The 16,226-nt window shown below is 43.8% G+C and overlaps 1 protein-coding gene across 2 annotated transcripts in view; it reads right to left on the minus strand.

Moving 5' to 3' along the window:
* LOC133155589 (CD166 antigen homolog A-like) overlaps positions 1 to 13,332 on the minus strand; it is a 32,178-nt gene extending 18,846 nt beyond the window's left edge. The window contains exon 1 of one of the 2 annotated variants that reach the window (XM_061281029.1): positions 13,026 to 13,332. In XM_061281029.1, coding sequence (XP_061137013.1) covers positions 13,026 to 13,092 — 67 coding nt within the window. In that variant the 5' untranslated portion in view covers positions 13,093 to 13,332. The remainder of the gene's footprint in view (positions 1 to 13,025) is intronic. The other variant, XM_061281028.1, reaches the window with a different exon arrangement.
* Between the last annotated feature and the right edge of the window lie 2,894 nt (positions 13,333 to 16,226).

Here is a 16,226-nt window from a genome sequence, read left to right on the forward strand (position 1 = left end):
ATCAAAATGGCCGACTGGGTTCTTTGTAAGACGAAATCTAAAATGAGGTTCCCAAATGTTGCCTCCATGGAGACCATTTTTAGGAGTCGCAAACCTTAGGAGGAGTAAAACCTGAACGTGTCAATTGATTCGGTCTATATACAAAGACGGAGCAAGAAAACAATTTCAAGTAAGTTGAGCCGTTATAAACCCCCCCCCCCCAAAACATTTAACCCACAAATACCGTTAATATATCATTCCATCATATTTTTTCATACATTTACAAGAGCCCTCGGAGGGCTTTATAAATACCGAACCCTTGATAGGAAAACACTTTCCTCCACCCGTGCGCTGTAATCTCTCAGTTCATTACCTAAAAGCAGCGATCAAAAGACGCCTATTAAAAATAAGTGTCCGTTCCTCGTGGGCAGCAGGCAACAACGTTGAGTTTTATAAGGCGTTCTTAACTCGGGGGGGCCGATAAAAAGCCGTTTCAGCATTCCGCGCAGAAGAGAAGCCTCGGTTTTGGCCACAGGCGTGTACGAGGAGAGGCGATAGAAAGGAAAACATCATTTCGGCGTTCCTTCCATATATTGCGGGGATTTGAGGGGATCTACGGGATTTTGCTGGCCATACCGGCAGCGGAGGGAAGGAAGGCTGTCAAAGGAAGGCGAGGCTGGACTTGTTTACAAAGTCTACCGTTTAGTCGGGGTAATTAAAACTACAGCCTGAAATCACGGGGAGACGTAATCAACTCGAGGAGGGTTTTAAATTGCAGTAAAGCTGGGATCTCTTTAAGCGCTATCACGTTAAGAGGCCGCCGACTGGAAATGGAGCCAGGGCTGACTTCCTTGTCATGACTGTATATTGATCGTCATTCCTAATCACTTTTGTTCATCGCCTAAAAGGCTCCCCTTGTGCCGTAATGACACAAAAGCGGAAGAAAGTCTTAAAGAACCGATCGATGAAATCGATTCGTGATTTCGTCATCAATCGGTCTGGCCCCGTTTGGCTCGGAGGAACGTTCTCATCTCGATGTGTGTGTAAATTTAGACAAGAGTACGCAAACATGAAAAAGGTTTTTAAAGTGAACTTTGGTCTATTCTGTTGAACTGTATTGGTTTGAACTCTAAATAGCAGGTTTGTCAGAAATGTTCCAGGACTGGTTTTACATATGTTCCCTTTCAAAATAGGTCATCTTGATGTCTTCCACGTCAAGAAAGTGCAAAAAATAATAATAATAATAATAAATATTTCTGGCAAGGAACTGAAAGATGCTCAGGAGATTGTCGGAATTGTCCCTGAAATTATTTGACTATAAAAGTTTCCCGACATTTTTTTCCCCCAAAAAACCCTGGCCCATTTGGTTGACTCAGCGGCCTCTCCGTTAACAATAGATTAGTTTGTCATCTCGTTTTCTTCAGGCTCCTTTCCTCACCGAGACCAAATTGTCGGTAAACAAAACAAAAAGGATCACATCGAACCGCCGCCGCCGGTAAGATGCATGACGAGCAGAGAGGAAAAAGTCAATACGCGGCAGACAAAAAGGCATCCTTACGACCGAGAAGCAATGCGATGGATCATATTATTTTTCGACATTAGCCAAGCTGGCGGCAACAGATTAAAGTCTCCTTCCGGGAGGACTTGACGGGTCGCCTATACGTTCCATTATCGCTATGACTATATTTCGGAGGTGACCAAACTGCTGCGGAATGTAAATGAGGTCTACCCGGAGTCTATCACTTGTCTCCACGAGTCAACAACCATGCAGCCCCTTTTACTGCGTTTAAGAGCCTCATCAGGTTCTGACTGAGGCGTTCAGTAAAAAAAAAAAAATTTATAAAAAAAGACAGAGTAATTGATTTACAGTGGACATTAATCGACACACCACTGTTCAAACGGCAGGTTTTGTGATATCAAAAAATGACATTAACAATGAAAATATTTTAAGTAACTGAGGTTATGTTGCATAAGTGTGCACACCCTCTTATAACTCTAACTCATTGACTAAAATACATCTTTGACTTGTATAGCCGTCAATGGCAGCGAACGAGTTAAGCGGGAGTCATCACACACCTGCCACCATTTTTTTTTCAAAGTGCCTCGAGTCTGAATAACTGCTAATTAGTTTCAGTTGTTCTGACATGCTTTTCAATATTATATAAGTCACTTCTTACAGCACAGTACGCCAGCTTCAGGCTTCTGCTAGAAAGCAATGAAATAAAATGAAATAAAACATTTGTTTTTCTAAATGAAATAAAATTAGGACAAGCCTACTAGAACATCTGAAATTGATTTGGGGTTCATCGGAGGTGTTCTGAAAGGTAGAGTTTGAATCTTGTGATTATTTTATTTTTATTTTTTTTCAATTGGCAAAGCCTGGTATTCGAGCAGGGGTGTGTCGACTTTTCATATCCACCCCATGTGTGCTCGCTTCATTAACGCCTGATTTCCACGCACTGCGTCGATTGCGCTTCACGCCTTGTTAGTCTATAAACAGCACAAACTATTAAGCGGCATTAGCATTCGCTCAGCAGATGGCTTTGCGCCGCCGCCACCGCTACTTTCACATTAGGCCGAGTTGATGTGTTCCATGTTGCAATATACTCATAAGGCAAGGGCGGACCTCCTGACCCCCCTCTCGCTGAGGACCTGAGTGGGCTGAGCTTGCCTTGCCAATAAGCGCGGCCGTCTGCTTGATATTAAGAGGGCATGGCGCTTTCAAGTGCCTTCCGATTCAAGCTCTCGAGATGCGGGATGTAGAAAATGCACACATAGGATTGCGTACATGCTTTCAGAATATAATTTGTAGGTTTTCCACATGACACGTCTTCCAGTGGAGCGAAGGTTAACCTCTTTGATCCAACCGCTAACCTTATTTCCTGACGAGTTAAATCAAGAGGGGATTCAAATATTTCATTTAATCAGCGTGAAAGATGGCTGTTCAGAGTGCAACTAAAATCAAGCAAGAAGTGTTTCCACATCACGACAGTCTATTTTCAAAAGAGTCCATGGTCCACACCGGTAACCAAGGATGGTAGTTTTGTTAACGCATTCACAACTAGACAGTTGTTTTCAAACATTTGGACTGATCTTCCAAGACAAAGTATAAATACACACCAAACGAAAGAGCAAAAAAAAAAGCCTGTTTCGAGATTTCTTCGTTTTTTTAGTAATCACCGGAGAATATAGCTTGGTTTTGCCAAAAAACAACCGTTTCCGACTACTAAGCGGAGAAAACAAGCCGAACACTGACTGATTTGAATATTTTTCGTTCTCCTCAAACTATGATATAACCAAAATGAGATTAGGCATTATTCTTTCTACGGATGGACCAGTTAACTCACATTTATATGAGGTTTCTTAAAATAGTGCCCGCGTGGTCTTAAGAATTTCGACTCTGGGGTTAAGTGAACTCTTGCAAATGTAATTGATCTCAACGGGAGCCTTTTTTGTTGTTGTTGCAGCAAACACAGGAACTTATAAATATGTTTCCTTTAGTGCGCTTCTGTCCAATTAAACAGAACATTTGTCTCTTGACCGTACGTGGTCAATAATAGTGTTATTTGCTTTTCTTCCAAAGCTGCGTAGTAGATCAAAATGTCACAAGAGAACTAATCTTGGTCTGCTTCTTTTGTTTGGGCAGGAAGGGATAACCATTCTCCGTTTGATGCAATTCAACATATGTCGCTGGCGTCATGGGTCCAAAGGTCCTTTAAGGCATAATAATTTCATTAGTGGTGGCCATTACATTTTCTTCTTCCATCAAGACATGAAGGGAAGCCCATATATCAAGATAAGTGCTTTAAACCATCAGCCTCACATGGCTGCTGCTTTTTTCTTTTTTTTTCTGTGTGCTACAATTGGAAGACTTTTGTGTGCAGCATGAGCCGGGCAGATCAAGCTGCTGATGAGCTTCACAGACGGTGGGGGAAACATCTCTTTGCAAAGAAAAAACAACCTGTCTGTCAATTCAAAAAAAATGTGCCACCCCCGCCTTTCCTCCCATATCCAATATATGGCCCGAAGAGAAGAAAAACAAATCTCTTGCACATATCATTCCCTTCAAGCAAACTGAGGCTACATTGTCTCAGGAGGTCTCGGGAGGAATCTTCTACTGCAAGGTCAGACGAACACAGACGCCTTCAGGCAAATGCTCCAGAAGAAGAAAAAAAAAACTTTTGTTAGGGAAAAAAAAAAAAAGGGTACACCTTTATTGTTTCCACACCAAAATAGGAATGTCAGAGAAATCACGCATGGTCCCCCGAAGGATTAGTTTCAAAGACAATATAGACATGTGTGTTCAAATAAAAAAAAAAGAAATAAAATAAAAATAGCATAAATCGAACACATTCAAGCAAAGAAACAATTAGGTCATTCGTTTTGATCAATCGCGTTTCCAATGTCAACATGTCAAAGTAGCTTCTACAACCGCAACTGCTAGCGTAGCATCCGACGGTGTGACAAAAGCCACGGATGAATTACACCCAAAATGTTCTCATAATCTTAAACATAATGACACAAGGTGGGGAAATTGGAGCAAGCAACAGCAATAGATAGAAAATGAATAGAATCATTCAAGTGTTACATGGGAGAAAATGGCCGAAGATGAAATTTCACCAAATGATCTCATTATCGGAAATCCGCCGGGAGCCGTTACTGTCTTAAACGTTCGCGTAACAAATAACGGAGGCTCTATTCCTTTCGCTTGACTTCCTCGTACAGAGTGATACGGCTAACGTTAGCGGACTGCAAACCTTGACGTTTTCCTCTGACGGACTGTCGATCAAATCAAAGTGTCTTTTAGTGAAAATGACAACAGAACATAATGGGTTCAATTTATGCGCGGCAAAAGTTCATTTAACAAAGACCTCATTCTCTAAAGTATCCAGACACGGCTATAACACGGCAAAGTAATATCGCGCACGGTGATTTGTTTGCACCGAGGGGATAAATCAGCATAAAATGTCTGCATTAAAATGGCAGCGGAGGGACGCAGCGTGATACTTAACAATTCACTCCGGGGGGGAACGCGAGGCCGTTTTGACCTCTTCAGACATCCCATTAGTAAATTAAGAATCACTCCCAATTACCAGACAAGCATCTCTTCACCTTCCCCGGGAGGTCTGCCAGTGGCGCTCCGGAATGCTCAACAGCAAAGCAAAGCGTCTTATCATAAAAAACATCTTAAGCACCAGACAAAGACTCGCTTGTGGGAGTAATTGCCGCGTAAACACTTGCCACTTATTTAAATTAAAACTCAAATTGGGGGAACACTGGCAAGAAGCTTTTACACCGCATTTTCTGACTTGTTGTCTTTGGTTTTGAAGGCGTCGACGTAGAAGGTCAACCTGCCGATTTTTACCCTTTGGTGCTACTCCAGAGTTGTGACGGGAAACGAATGACTTGAGGACTAATTGGTTCAACGCCTGATACCGGCATCATTTAATTATCGGTATCGAAAATATTTTTTTTTTTTGTCAAAGTTTATTTCACAGGATCTTTGATTGGGAATTTTTGCAATGTGTAAACGCAATCATTTCCCAGAAATAATAAAGTTAGCAAGAAGACTCAGCATCTCATAAAACGCAACAACGGTGAACTTTGGATCGCAGGAAGCGTTTTCCCACATGGATTTTTTTTTTCCACCATGTATAATAACTTCATTGTTTTAAATTCAGATGTGTTCCAATGTCAACCATCCCTCCCCGGATGTATCATGGCTATCGAGCCTGATAGTGCAGAAATGAAGGTCAACTATGTTATTCAGAAAGTTTCCCCATCTCCAGAGATTTCGAAAGGAGAAATGTACAAATGCCGTGAGCACGGGTGGCGTGATGACCCTGGAACACAGCCTTGCTTTTTCTATCCTCTGTCTCCACCAAGTGAATGCTTTCAATTCCAGGCCCTGATATATGTGAGCAAGGCTCCCGTGAATGAGGGCCGCTGTCTGCTACCAGTTGGCGGCAAGCGGCGTGTCGTTGAAGATGGCTTCGGGCTGTCCATGTGGCGGACTTTGGAGCTGAACAAAGACGCGGCCTTCAAAACGGCAGGAATGTGAGGTCAGCAACCGACACGGGGGCTGTTCTGTTGGACGCCAAAGGAAAAAGTCCGGAAAAAGAAAAGCAATCCTTCCTCAGTAGTAACTTCGACTCAAGAGTCCAGGTCTAGGATTTTTTTGAATAAAGGACACATCATGGCCAAGAGATTAAAATCAGCCACCAGGGGGAACCCCGGTTCAAGACCCTCCCACCCGTACTCACAACTGCCATGGCCTTGAGCAAGACGCTGAGATCCTGAAATGCCAGTTAACAGACCAGAAACTGACCTCTGAACTCTATTAGTCACCCATGTCACTCACCTGGCCAGCTCCAACCTTTGAATCCACACACAATCAAAGTCACAGTTATTATAATGTGGATGTTGAGGATGGCAACCCTAGTGGACAACAACAGTACATTTTATCGTGGATAAATGCAAAAATCAACACCCCCCCACAGATCTGACCAGGATAAACAATGTTGAGAATGGATGGATGGACCAAAGGACTCACAAAATTCGCACCAGATGTGGCAAAAGTGAACACAGCCTTTGAACCCGAACAGAGCTCGCTTAAAAAAAAAAAAAAACAATGGATCCATGTTCCATTTATGGGCCAGAGGCTTTGAATGAAAGCTTCTCCTTCAGCACAAAAGCTGTGTTGACCCGAGTGACTTCTCCCAAACCCGGACAAAGCCCAAATAAAAGTCTGATACAATAGTATTAGCGTTGGACTTTAATGACTTTATGGGCTTGCGTCGCATGCATCAGAGATGGAACGCTAACCTCTTTTTATGAGTCAATAAGAGCCCCCCTGCCGCAAACACCGTGGTGTCTGGGCCCCTTGCTTTGCCTTTCCGAATGTATAAGATAACATTTTAATAACAAAAGAACATTCATTAAGTGTCATTTAAAAAACAAAAGCTCAGGTCCCCGCAGTCATTCTCCAAGGTAGCTGCGTTGTCACCGCAGCTAATGGAGGCCAGGAATTCATTAAAGCGCCGCAATAACTCGAATGGAGAATTTGAAGAAAGATTCGGTTAGAAGATGGGTGTGGCCACCGGCTTTTCGATTTGGAGGGGTGATTTCCTTCTTTCTGGAAAACACACGCGCGTGGGTTGCGCACGGAGTGCAGAAACAGGGAGCGGCAGCTCCCTCCGAGGGAGGGAGGAGTGTTCCTCCATATTAATGACAAAGACAGGAACAGGAGCAAGAAGTCGCCATCATACACTCATTTGCTTGAAAAGAGACGACTTCACAATACAGTCGGCGGGAGTCCGGTGAAAGCTAAGGGAGGGCGGGGGGCGTCAATGACAAAAGATGAGGCAACCTCACTTTTTTTTTTTTGTGTCTGCCCGATTTCTTGGTCTTCACCAAAAAACCCGTTCCTTCTACTTTTGTGCATGTCAATGGGGCAGTTCCTCCATTTAGAAAGGAGCGCCGCGGCAGGGCAGCGTGAACCCGCTGCCATTATTTCTGAAACAATAAAACTCTGGACCTCCTTTCTTCAGATAACAAATAAATCATGATTATTTTTTATGCACAACACAAAGGAGAAGAGCCCATGGCCAAAATAAGAGAAATAGCAATAGCGCGGTAATCTTAAACTACTGGACGCAGCTCAAAGTGAGTTTAAACTTTTGGATTCAAAACAGACAAATATTACTGCAATTTGAGACTTTAATCTAATCCTCCTTATATCTATTGCAGTGAGTAACCTCCATATTTTTAAACATCTTTTAAAACCCAATGATAAACATTCAATGTGCATTTCCATGAAATATAGAGCATAAATGTGCCCAGAACATTCCGGAAAAACAGAATAGTCATGATTTAAATGTTTATACTGTACCGTGACGCGGATGCCATTCATTAGCTTGCTTGTAGCACTTTTGGCTTATGCTAGCATTATGCTAGCAGAGAGAAAATAGTGTTTGGTTAAATATACAGTATAATGTCTTTTATTCTCTTAATTACGTGTTTGGTGAACAAACCAGTTTGGTATGTATTTGACAAGCTGGTATTGTGTGTCATAGTATTTTTTTACAGGTTCAAGTTGTGGGTAGATATCAAATGACCTGCCTGAAAAGGTGTGGGAAACTTTTTCAGTTAGTGAAGCATTAGGCAACCATTTGTTCCCCAACATGAATTCCCAACCTAAATGAAACCAAAAAAAAAAAAACCTTGCGGCTTTAAACAGGTGTCAACGTAAAAGAGCCTATCTTCACCTGACTGGCAAATTAAAGCAAGATTGGACGCCTGAAGAGGCTATTTCAACGGGGATTAAAATGGGGGGCTAAGCGAATGTGTCCCGTAGAAATGCGCTATAAACGGGTCGATGCAATCACCAAAAGTGTAATCAAGATTTACTCGCTGCTGCTTTACTGACAATCTCGAGTGTAAAACTGTCAAGGGTGAACAAAAGAGCCCCCCTTTTCACATTGAATTATTCCCTGGGAACCATTTTGTTTTTCCATTCACTCAAGGCAACGTCAGTCATACATCTCCTGCCTTTGACACGGTGGAAGTTAAACCGTTTTCTTGCAGGAAGTTCATTTTCCTCCACGGCATCTGTGACCGACCGGCAGCGACTAAAACCGGCTCGGCAGAGTCGTAATCGAATCATCAACAATAACGGTGGAAAACCGAGAGTCGTGTATCACATGGTGAGGGAGCGCTTTGCTAGCGACAAATGCACGCACAACGGGAAACATAAAGAGACACGTGCGGGGGCCCTCCACGGTGACTAAAACAAACACGACCACCTGTTCGACCGGGTAGGAAAAACAAAACAAAAAAAACAGCGGGCGTTGAACGTCTCCATGCTCCCTCAAGGTTACTGTTTTCATTCGAGTGGGCTCTTAAATAGTTGTACTAGGTTCATCTTGTTTTTTCTTTTTCAATTACTTCTCTGGTTCTTCTATATCAAACAAATTTGTTTTAGGTTCATTTACCTGACATGTTTCGGCGGAATCTTCCGCCTTCATCAGAGTGACACTCTGATGAAGGCGGAAGATTCCGCCGAAACATGGGCTCTTAAATGTTAAAGTGATTTGCACATAGCGCGACGCCTCGCCATTAGGACTCAAAATCGAGTGGCGCCGCACGGCGCGGACGCAGTTCGCTGTCTGCGACAAATGACTGTCATTACAAGACAATTAAGAAGGGAGGCTGTCGGAGACGGACTGTATTTGGGGAAATTATCAACATAATAGAAGATGAGCAAACACAGAAAGACAGGAAGGGCCGGAACCATCGATTAGCTTGGGTGGATTGTGAGGGAGTGATGCATGAAACAGTGGAGCATGCTACGCTAGTACATGGTGTTCTAAAGAAAACAAAGTGATGTCACGTGTGGGGAGAGTCGAACAGCAGCCACGAGACCGATCAAAGACATTCTGATCCTGAACTTGAAGCAAGAGTTCGGAACAGCCACGCATGTGCCAGGAGAGAGATTTGAAGTATCGTGGCTGGTATCGGTAGCAATCGTGAGCACTCGATATTGATAACTGGTATCTTGGATATTTTCAAAATACGTGTATTTTGAAGGGCTGTACTGCAATGATCACAAGCACCTCACACACACACACACAAACACACACAGAGGCGCTGGAAGGAAGTCCCGCCACTCCATTTGATTTACAGCCGGACCTGGCCCGTTTGAATTTGCCGCTCTTGTCGTTGGACGGGGCGTGGACGTCGCCTCAAGCCCGCGTCAGCAGATTACTATCTGACGCTGGCGAAAAAGTGAAAACGACATGATAAACAGTATGTACACTATATAAACTGTCACTCCGAGACAGCCGTTTCGTTGAACTTCAACTAATGACAATCAAAATCCAACCTCTTAACGGGAATTCAAATTGTTTACTTCCTCCGTGCGGCCTCACAATAAGTTTCAAGGCCACACAATGCGTCAAACCCAAAGCGTGAATGCAACAATCCCTTGAGCGACGTTCATTGTTGCATCTCAGCGGCTTTGTGTTCTCCCGCGGCAGATAATGGCGTTGCCGGGGCGCGCACTCGTCTTACATTCCAGCCGGAATCCATCAGAAACTCAGCCGTCACGCGCTCGTTGACACTCGAAATAAGCTCCTTTACACTTGCAATTCCGCTGCGACGGTCAACTGTGGCACATTCCGAACAAATTAGGGTGACATTGTAAAAATATCAGTTAACCAGTTGCACTCACTATAGCTAACAATGCTAACCGCTAAGTAGCTTGTAGCTACTACGCCAATACTTTCTACAGTCTCGAAATGACATTGAAATGTATATTTGCCGCCATTTTGTTTATTTAAAAAGTGCAAGCGGCTCCTGGATTCATTCTACGCACTGTACAAGTCATTTTTTTTAACTTGAAACAATGAACCTTTGTGGTTGTTTTTCCAGATGCAAAATTGATAAATCTATAAAATGCATATATACGTATAGTTTTCAAAATAGCTGTTTTTGCACTTGAATGATAGTTGGGGATGTTTAAATAGTAGAAGAAGAATGCTATGGTTGCACCAATACTGCTTTTGACACTAATTCACCATTAAAGATATCTCACTTATTTCAACACATGTATCAGTTTGACATCGCTGAAAGAAAAAAAAAAAAAAAAAACATTTCCTGAGAATGAACAATCTAAATTAGAATACTCCACAGAAACCATGTGGGAATTTTCTCGTTACAGGACTAATAAAGGCGCGTGTGTATTCCAAAGGTCAATCAATTTAAGCTGGAAAACATCAATTGATTTATAGAATAGATTTTTTAAGGGATGTTTTGGGTAAATCTGAACAAATATTGAGCAAGGGAACGTGTTTGACTTTTATGCTTCACCTGTATATCGTCACCGAGGCAATTATTTACTGGCTGAGCAGACGGCAGATACAGGCAGTCTGTTTATTTTAGCACCAATGACAAGCAAGTGAAGTACAGATGCAGCATTTTTTTTTTTTAGTCAAAGACCAGGCAGACTTGTCAGGACCGCATCTGAATTTTCCACAAAGGGATAGTTTTCATGTCTTTTAAGGGGAGGGGTGGGTGGATTTGAGGAGAGGGGCCCATCTGCTTTCTTGTGGAGAGAAGGCGAGATGGGACACGCACACACAGCCGCACACAACTTGTCAACCGTGCCATGAAGCCTTCAATTAAAAGGAGCCTCCGACATCCTGCCGCGCAAGTCTGGACGGGACGCGGAGCGGGATGAAAGAGGGGATCCATCTCAGGTGAAATCGGGCGGGTGGGTGTGTGAGAGCCCCCCCGCCACCACAGCCCCCACTAAGTCCATTAGTGGTGGAAGAGCCCCACTTGCTTGACAAGTAATACCAGCTGTGACACCGAGCGCAGGATGGCTGTGCGTTCTGCGGTAAGGGAGGGGAAGGGCGTTTTTTTTTGGGGGGGGGGGGTTGGGGGTAGGGTGGAGATGAGGGAGTGAACAAAAAACCTTTTCCAGACTCTTCCTGGAGAGATTTAGGGCTGAGTTTGTCTTTTTATGTGGCTCTTAAGCACAAAGATTTGAGAGCAGGGGTGGGCAACATATGGCCCGTGTGCAACATAACATCCATTGGAAAAAAGAAATCCAACCACGCTTAACCTACAGATGCTCGTAATCATGAACAGTTGTTGATTCATTACTTTTAATATCAATTTTGCGCAGCCCCGAGGACTTCACAGAATCGAAACGGCTGCGGCGCTCATCTGTTCACCCGCGATAAACATCGCTTGTTGAGTTTATGTTTAGCGACGATCTCATCCAGACTCCATTATTTAAATGAGGACTCGCAGTTCATTCAAAAAGAACCTCGAGCCGGACTCAGCCGGGTGACCATCTGTTGTGCGCACGCGCTTACACCAGCACTCCCTAAACACACACACAGAGCAGCAGGCGGGGCCGTAAAAGTCTGACCTCGACCCGGTGCACTTCTCCACCATGTGAAGATGTGAAGCACGGCACGGCGGTGCAAAAAATACTCATTCGTTTCCTCACAAATAAATGACGTGATAGGTGTTACTCGGGGGTCCATTTCCAGCAGAAACAGCCGTGGCGTGACTGAGGCTGAGGTCAGAACTACCAGTCCAGTCCCTTGAGCTTCTGCATTCTTTGCTAATAAATAGGCAGGCAGTACTGTGGAAAAAAACGGTTCCGCTACCTGTTGGCCTGCAGGCGAGGAACTTAGAAACACATTAAACTGATGCTGCAGAACCAGTCCCAGCATCCATAACCACATGCCGCATTCCCACCCCATTAGAACCTGCACCACAGGAGCCGTCTGACCTTTTAGCAAAACTTTCAGACAGCCCTGTCAAAACCACTGATGGTAATCCCAGTAATCCAGGAAGATCAATCCAGCTGCATAAAACACGAGTGCAAGCACATGAAACTGAAATCATAGCCTGAACTCATGCTCAGCCGGAGCGCACAAAAGGGAACTAGTGTCACATGATGATGGGCATGAACTAGTCATGCGCTATGTATGCAAGTCATCCAGGGATAATACACACATGGGGAATAAAAATTAAGCACATATTGATTATGAAAGTCACTGAAGGAGTTATTTTGCCTGCCATGCCACTCGGTGATGGTGTGAATGTGAGTCTATAGCCCGAGGGCCATATGTTGCGCACCGAATCAAACCAGAGTCCAATATTTGCCGCCTGAATTAGCCTTGATGCGTTCACGGACCAGAAAACAAATTCGGAAAGCAGATAAATCAAAGAATAAAGGGGGGGGGGGGGGCGATAATCAACGGTTATACTCAAGAGGTTTATAAGTTTGAAAAAGCTAATACACACTACGTTTAAAACGATGGTTTTTTTTTTTAGAATTGGGGATAAAATGAAAATTTGAGCCCCTTCCAAAATGCTAAAACGGGTTGCTAGTTAACTTTTCGTCGGCACCTGCGCTCGCGTGGCACGTTATCCCCCCCAGAGGCAGCCAGGAGCACACGGAAGTCATCCCATAACCACTCAGGGACGCCATTTAATGTCTTAAAATATATTTTAAAAAGTCTTACCTTGGCGGAGAACGGTTGCGAAGAGAAAGACGAGGGAGCCCAGGGAGCCGACGGACAACAAGTGCATGGTGGCGGGTCTAACGCGGAGTGGTGGGGGTCCACGAGCGGCAAAAAAAGAAAGAAGGTGCGTTCCCACGGCGAGTTGTTATTGATGAAAATGTCTTTTAGTGATCCTGGAAAGCGTTGGAAACAGTTGAGGTGAGTTTTTTCGGCCGGGGGGGACGTGGCGCACCAACTCGAGAGCTGTAGTCAGTAGTGCTGGAACAGGTAAGAATGAAGAGCGCAGCGAGAGAGGAATGGACGGCGAGAGGAGGGGGAAGAAGGGGGGGGGCACTTTTGTTTAAACCACGCCTCCATCCCCCCCCACCCCACCCCACCCTGGCATCCCCCCCCCCATTCAAACAAGTGCTCTCGACCACCCTCTGACGACCCCCCCCCCCCCTACTCGTCCTCTCAACCTCTTTACACTTATCTCAAACATTGCGCAAATGGAAAACCGCCAGAATATGAAATTCAAGGAGGACCAGTGCCATTCAAACGGATAAGTTGGACCCCCCCCCCCCCTTCCCACTCACTACCAACATCGCCACTTGTCATTTCGATGTAAAAACACTTTTATAAGTGAGTCAGCGAGGTGCTAAAAGGTGTTGTTTGTTCATTTTGCCAACAAAAGTAACATCCGGCGCAAGCAACGAAAAGCAACTATGTAGTGCTGGTTGCTAAGTGACCAATTACCGTTTTTTTCCTTGTATAATGCGCAAAATGTAACTAATTTATTGTCCTAAAATCTGGGGTGCGCATTATACATGGGTACAAAAAAAAATATTTTTTTTTTTTTTTTTTTTTTTATCTGGAGATGATATGGAGGCCGCCATTACAGATGCGCTTTCTTCTCTGGTGTTCACTTCAAACACGCTTGTATCAGACGCTTGCTCGATCACCTGCTCGTTTGCTGTCACAATGTACCCTACACAAATCCGAAACATTTCTTTGCTATCGAGTTTGCTAGCGCATTGTAGCCTGGTGTCTTTTACTGAGGAAGGCGGCCATTTTGGGGGATTTTTTTTGTTTTTTGATTTTTGACTGAGCATTGTAGCTACCCATTTTATGTCATTTGTTATTTTTAATCATCTTTGTCCGATTTTTACTTGACGTACAGGCACTTTGCGTGCAGCTTTGCTCCTTTTCTCGCAGACCCTTCTCTTATTAGCTGACAAATTTCAGTTAGAAAATACCCAACAATAAACTTGTAAGACCTTCTGAGGGTTTCCCCAAGTAGACAATTCAAAATTACCATGACGTTTCAAACCGCCTCGCCTGACCTAAAAACTCGACGTATATAGCGCGGATGGAAAATGATTCGTGAGAAGAGCATTGTGGGCGTGAGAATACAACATGCATTTTTTTTCTTAACTTATTTTTAACCTTGATAAGGTTCTGAAAACAAAACAATATAATGAGACTTGTTACGTTAATGGAACGTTTGATCGTGCTTATGCATTGTGTGTAATGTTATGGCTGGTGTATCTTCAGAATTATGTCATCGGGGCTTTCTTTTGTTTCCGTGGATGAGACGTGTGTGTTTACGTGTTGTGTGTGTAGTCGAGCACCTGGTGCGCACAGACGCACACAATGATGCGAACAAGCCGGTGGTATCGCACAGCCGCTTTGTGCCTACAGGCAGCTGACAGAAGGTTGACGGTAATTAGGCTGTATAGGATGTGAGTTCAACGTTAATCATAATGAAGACATTTCCATATGAATAATTCACAGATAATTAATAATTGAGCTGGCTGGTCATATCTTCTGACTTTTTCTTCCGGAGAGTACATTTGCATGTGGCGCCGTAATAATTGTTATCCACAAAAGGGCTCCTCTGGTAATAGTTGGAACTAACGACAGCTTCCGAAGCTTCCTTTATCAATTTTAACCGCCCGCCAAATTCAATCGATTTAAGCTCGTAAAATTTCCAGTTGGATGTATAGTGCCTTAAACGCTGCATTTGTCTTTTGATTTTCGAAATCGGCGAGGCTAAGTTATTAAGGACTGCTTCGTTCTACTTGCGTTGTTTATACTAAAACAAACCAAAAAATGGAGGATTTTTGCAAACACAATTGATCTCGGTGGGAAAATGAATTTCGAGTTCAATCAGCATCAAAGAAAGGATTGTTTGACTTTAGAAGTTCCGTGAATCCAAATGTCACTTAAGGACGCTGCAGATGGAATGATTTACTCTGCAACTGCACGATCATGCTTGTCTGGTCACACTTGTGTAGTTGTGAGAGTGTGTGTGTGTGTGTGGGCTGAGGCGAGTCAGTGTTCCTCACCCTGGCTGCGAAATTCATCTAGGTCCGTGATGGTTTGTGCAAATGGAGTAAGGGCACCGGCTGTGAAAAGCTAATGCAATTTGATTAGAAGTTAACTGCAAAGCAATATTTTTCCTGCCTGGCTGCACTGTGAAGGCGGCATAAGGGAGGAAAAAAAAAACCAGAAGAACTATTTGGTTCTTTTCAGTGCGGGTGAAAGCAAATGACTGATGAACAGCCCCGAAGCCTTCTGTTCAATTACCAAACATCTCGCTCATAATTGGGAATCCAGGAGAAAGGGCCAAATATGAAAACAAAACGTCTTCACCGGTGAATCAACCAGACTGTTTTGTTAAAACGTTCCGTTCCAGGAGCGAATGCAGCTGCAGGTTGGTTTTGTATTCACAGGAGCGTGTTGTTGTTTTTATTTTCTTCCTCTCCCCTGGCTGCTGGAAGAGATTACATACGGAATAATGAATTACAATACGTCATGTCATGTCGCAGAAAGTGGCGGTGCCCCTGCTGTCCGTCACTTGATGAAAGAGTGAGTGCTCTTATTTTGACGGCTTCTCGTGACATTGCCGCGACGAGCACGCAAACGCGCACCGTTGCTATGGACAAGGAGAGACGGCGAATGACAGCACATATTTTTATTTTTGACATTCAAGTGCCGTACCTTCACAGAGGCAATGTGCAACCACCCCCAACAACAGACACACGCACACGCAGGTTCAAGTTACGCATGTCATTTACATACAGTATGTGTTGAGAAATAACAACATTGTTCGAACGCTTTCGCAAACCGTGGCTGGCAGCTGAAACGACCCAGTTATAACCACAACTCAGAAATCTATCTATCTATCTATCTATCTATCTATCTATCTATCTATCTATC

The sequence above is a fragment of the Syngnathus typhle genome, linkage group LG6 (assembly GCF_033458585.1).
Source record: "Syngnathus typhle isolate RoL2023-S1 ecotype Sweden linkage group LG6, RoL_Styp_1.0, whole genome shotgun sequence".
Lineage (NCBI taxonomy): Eukaryota > Metazoa > Chordata > Actinopteri > Syngnathiformes > Syngnathidae > Syngnathus > Syngnathus typhle.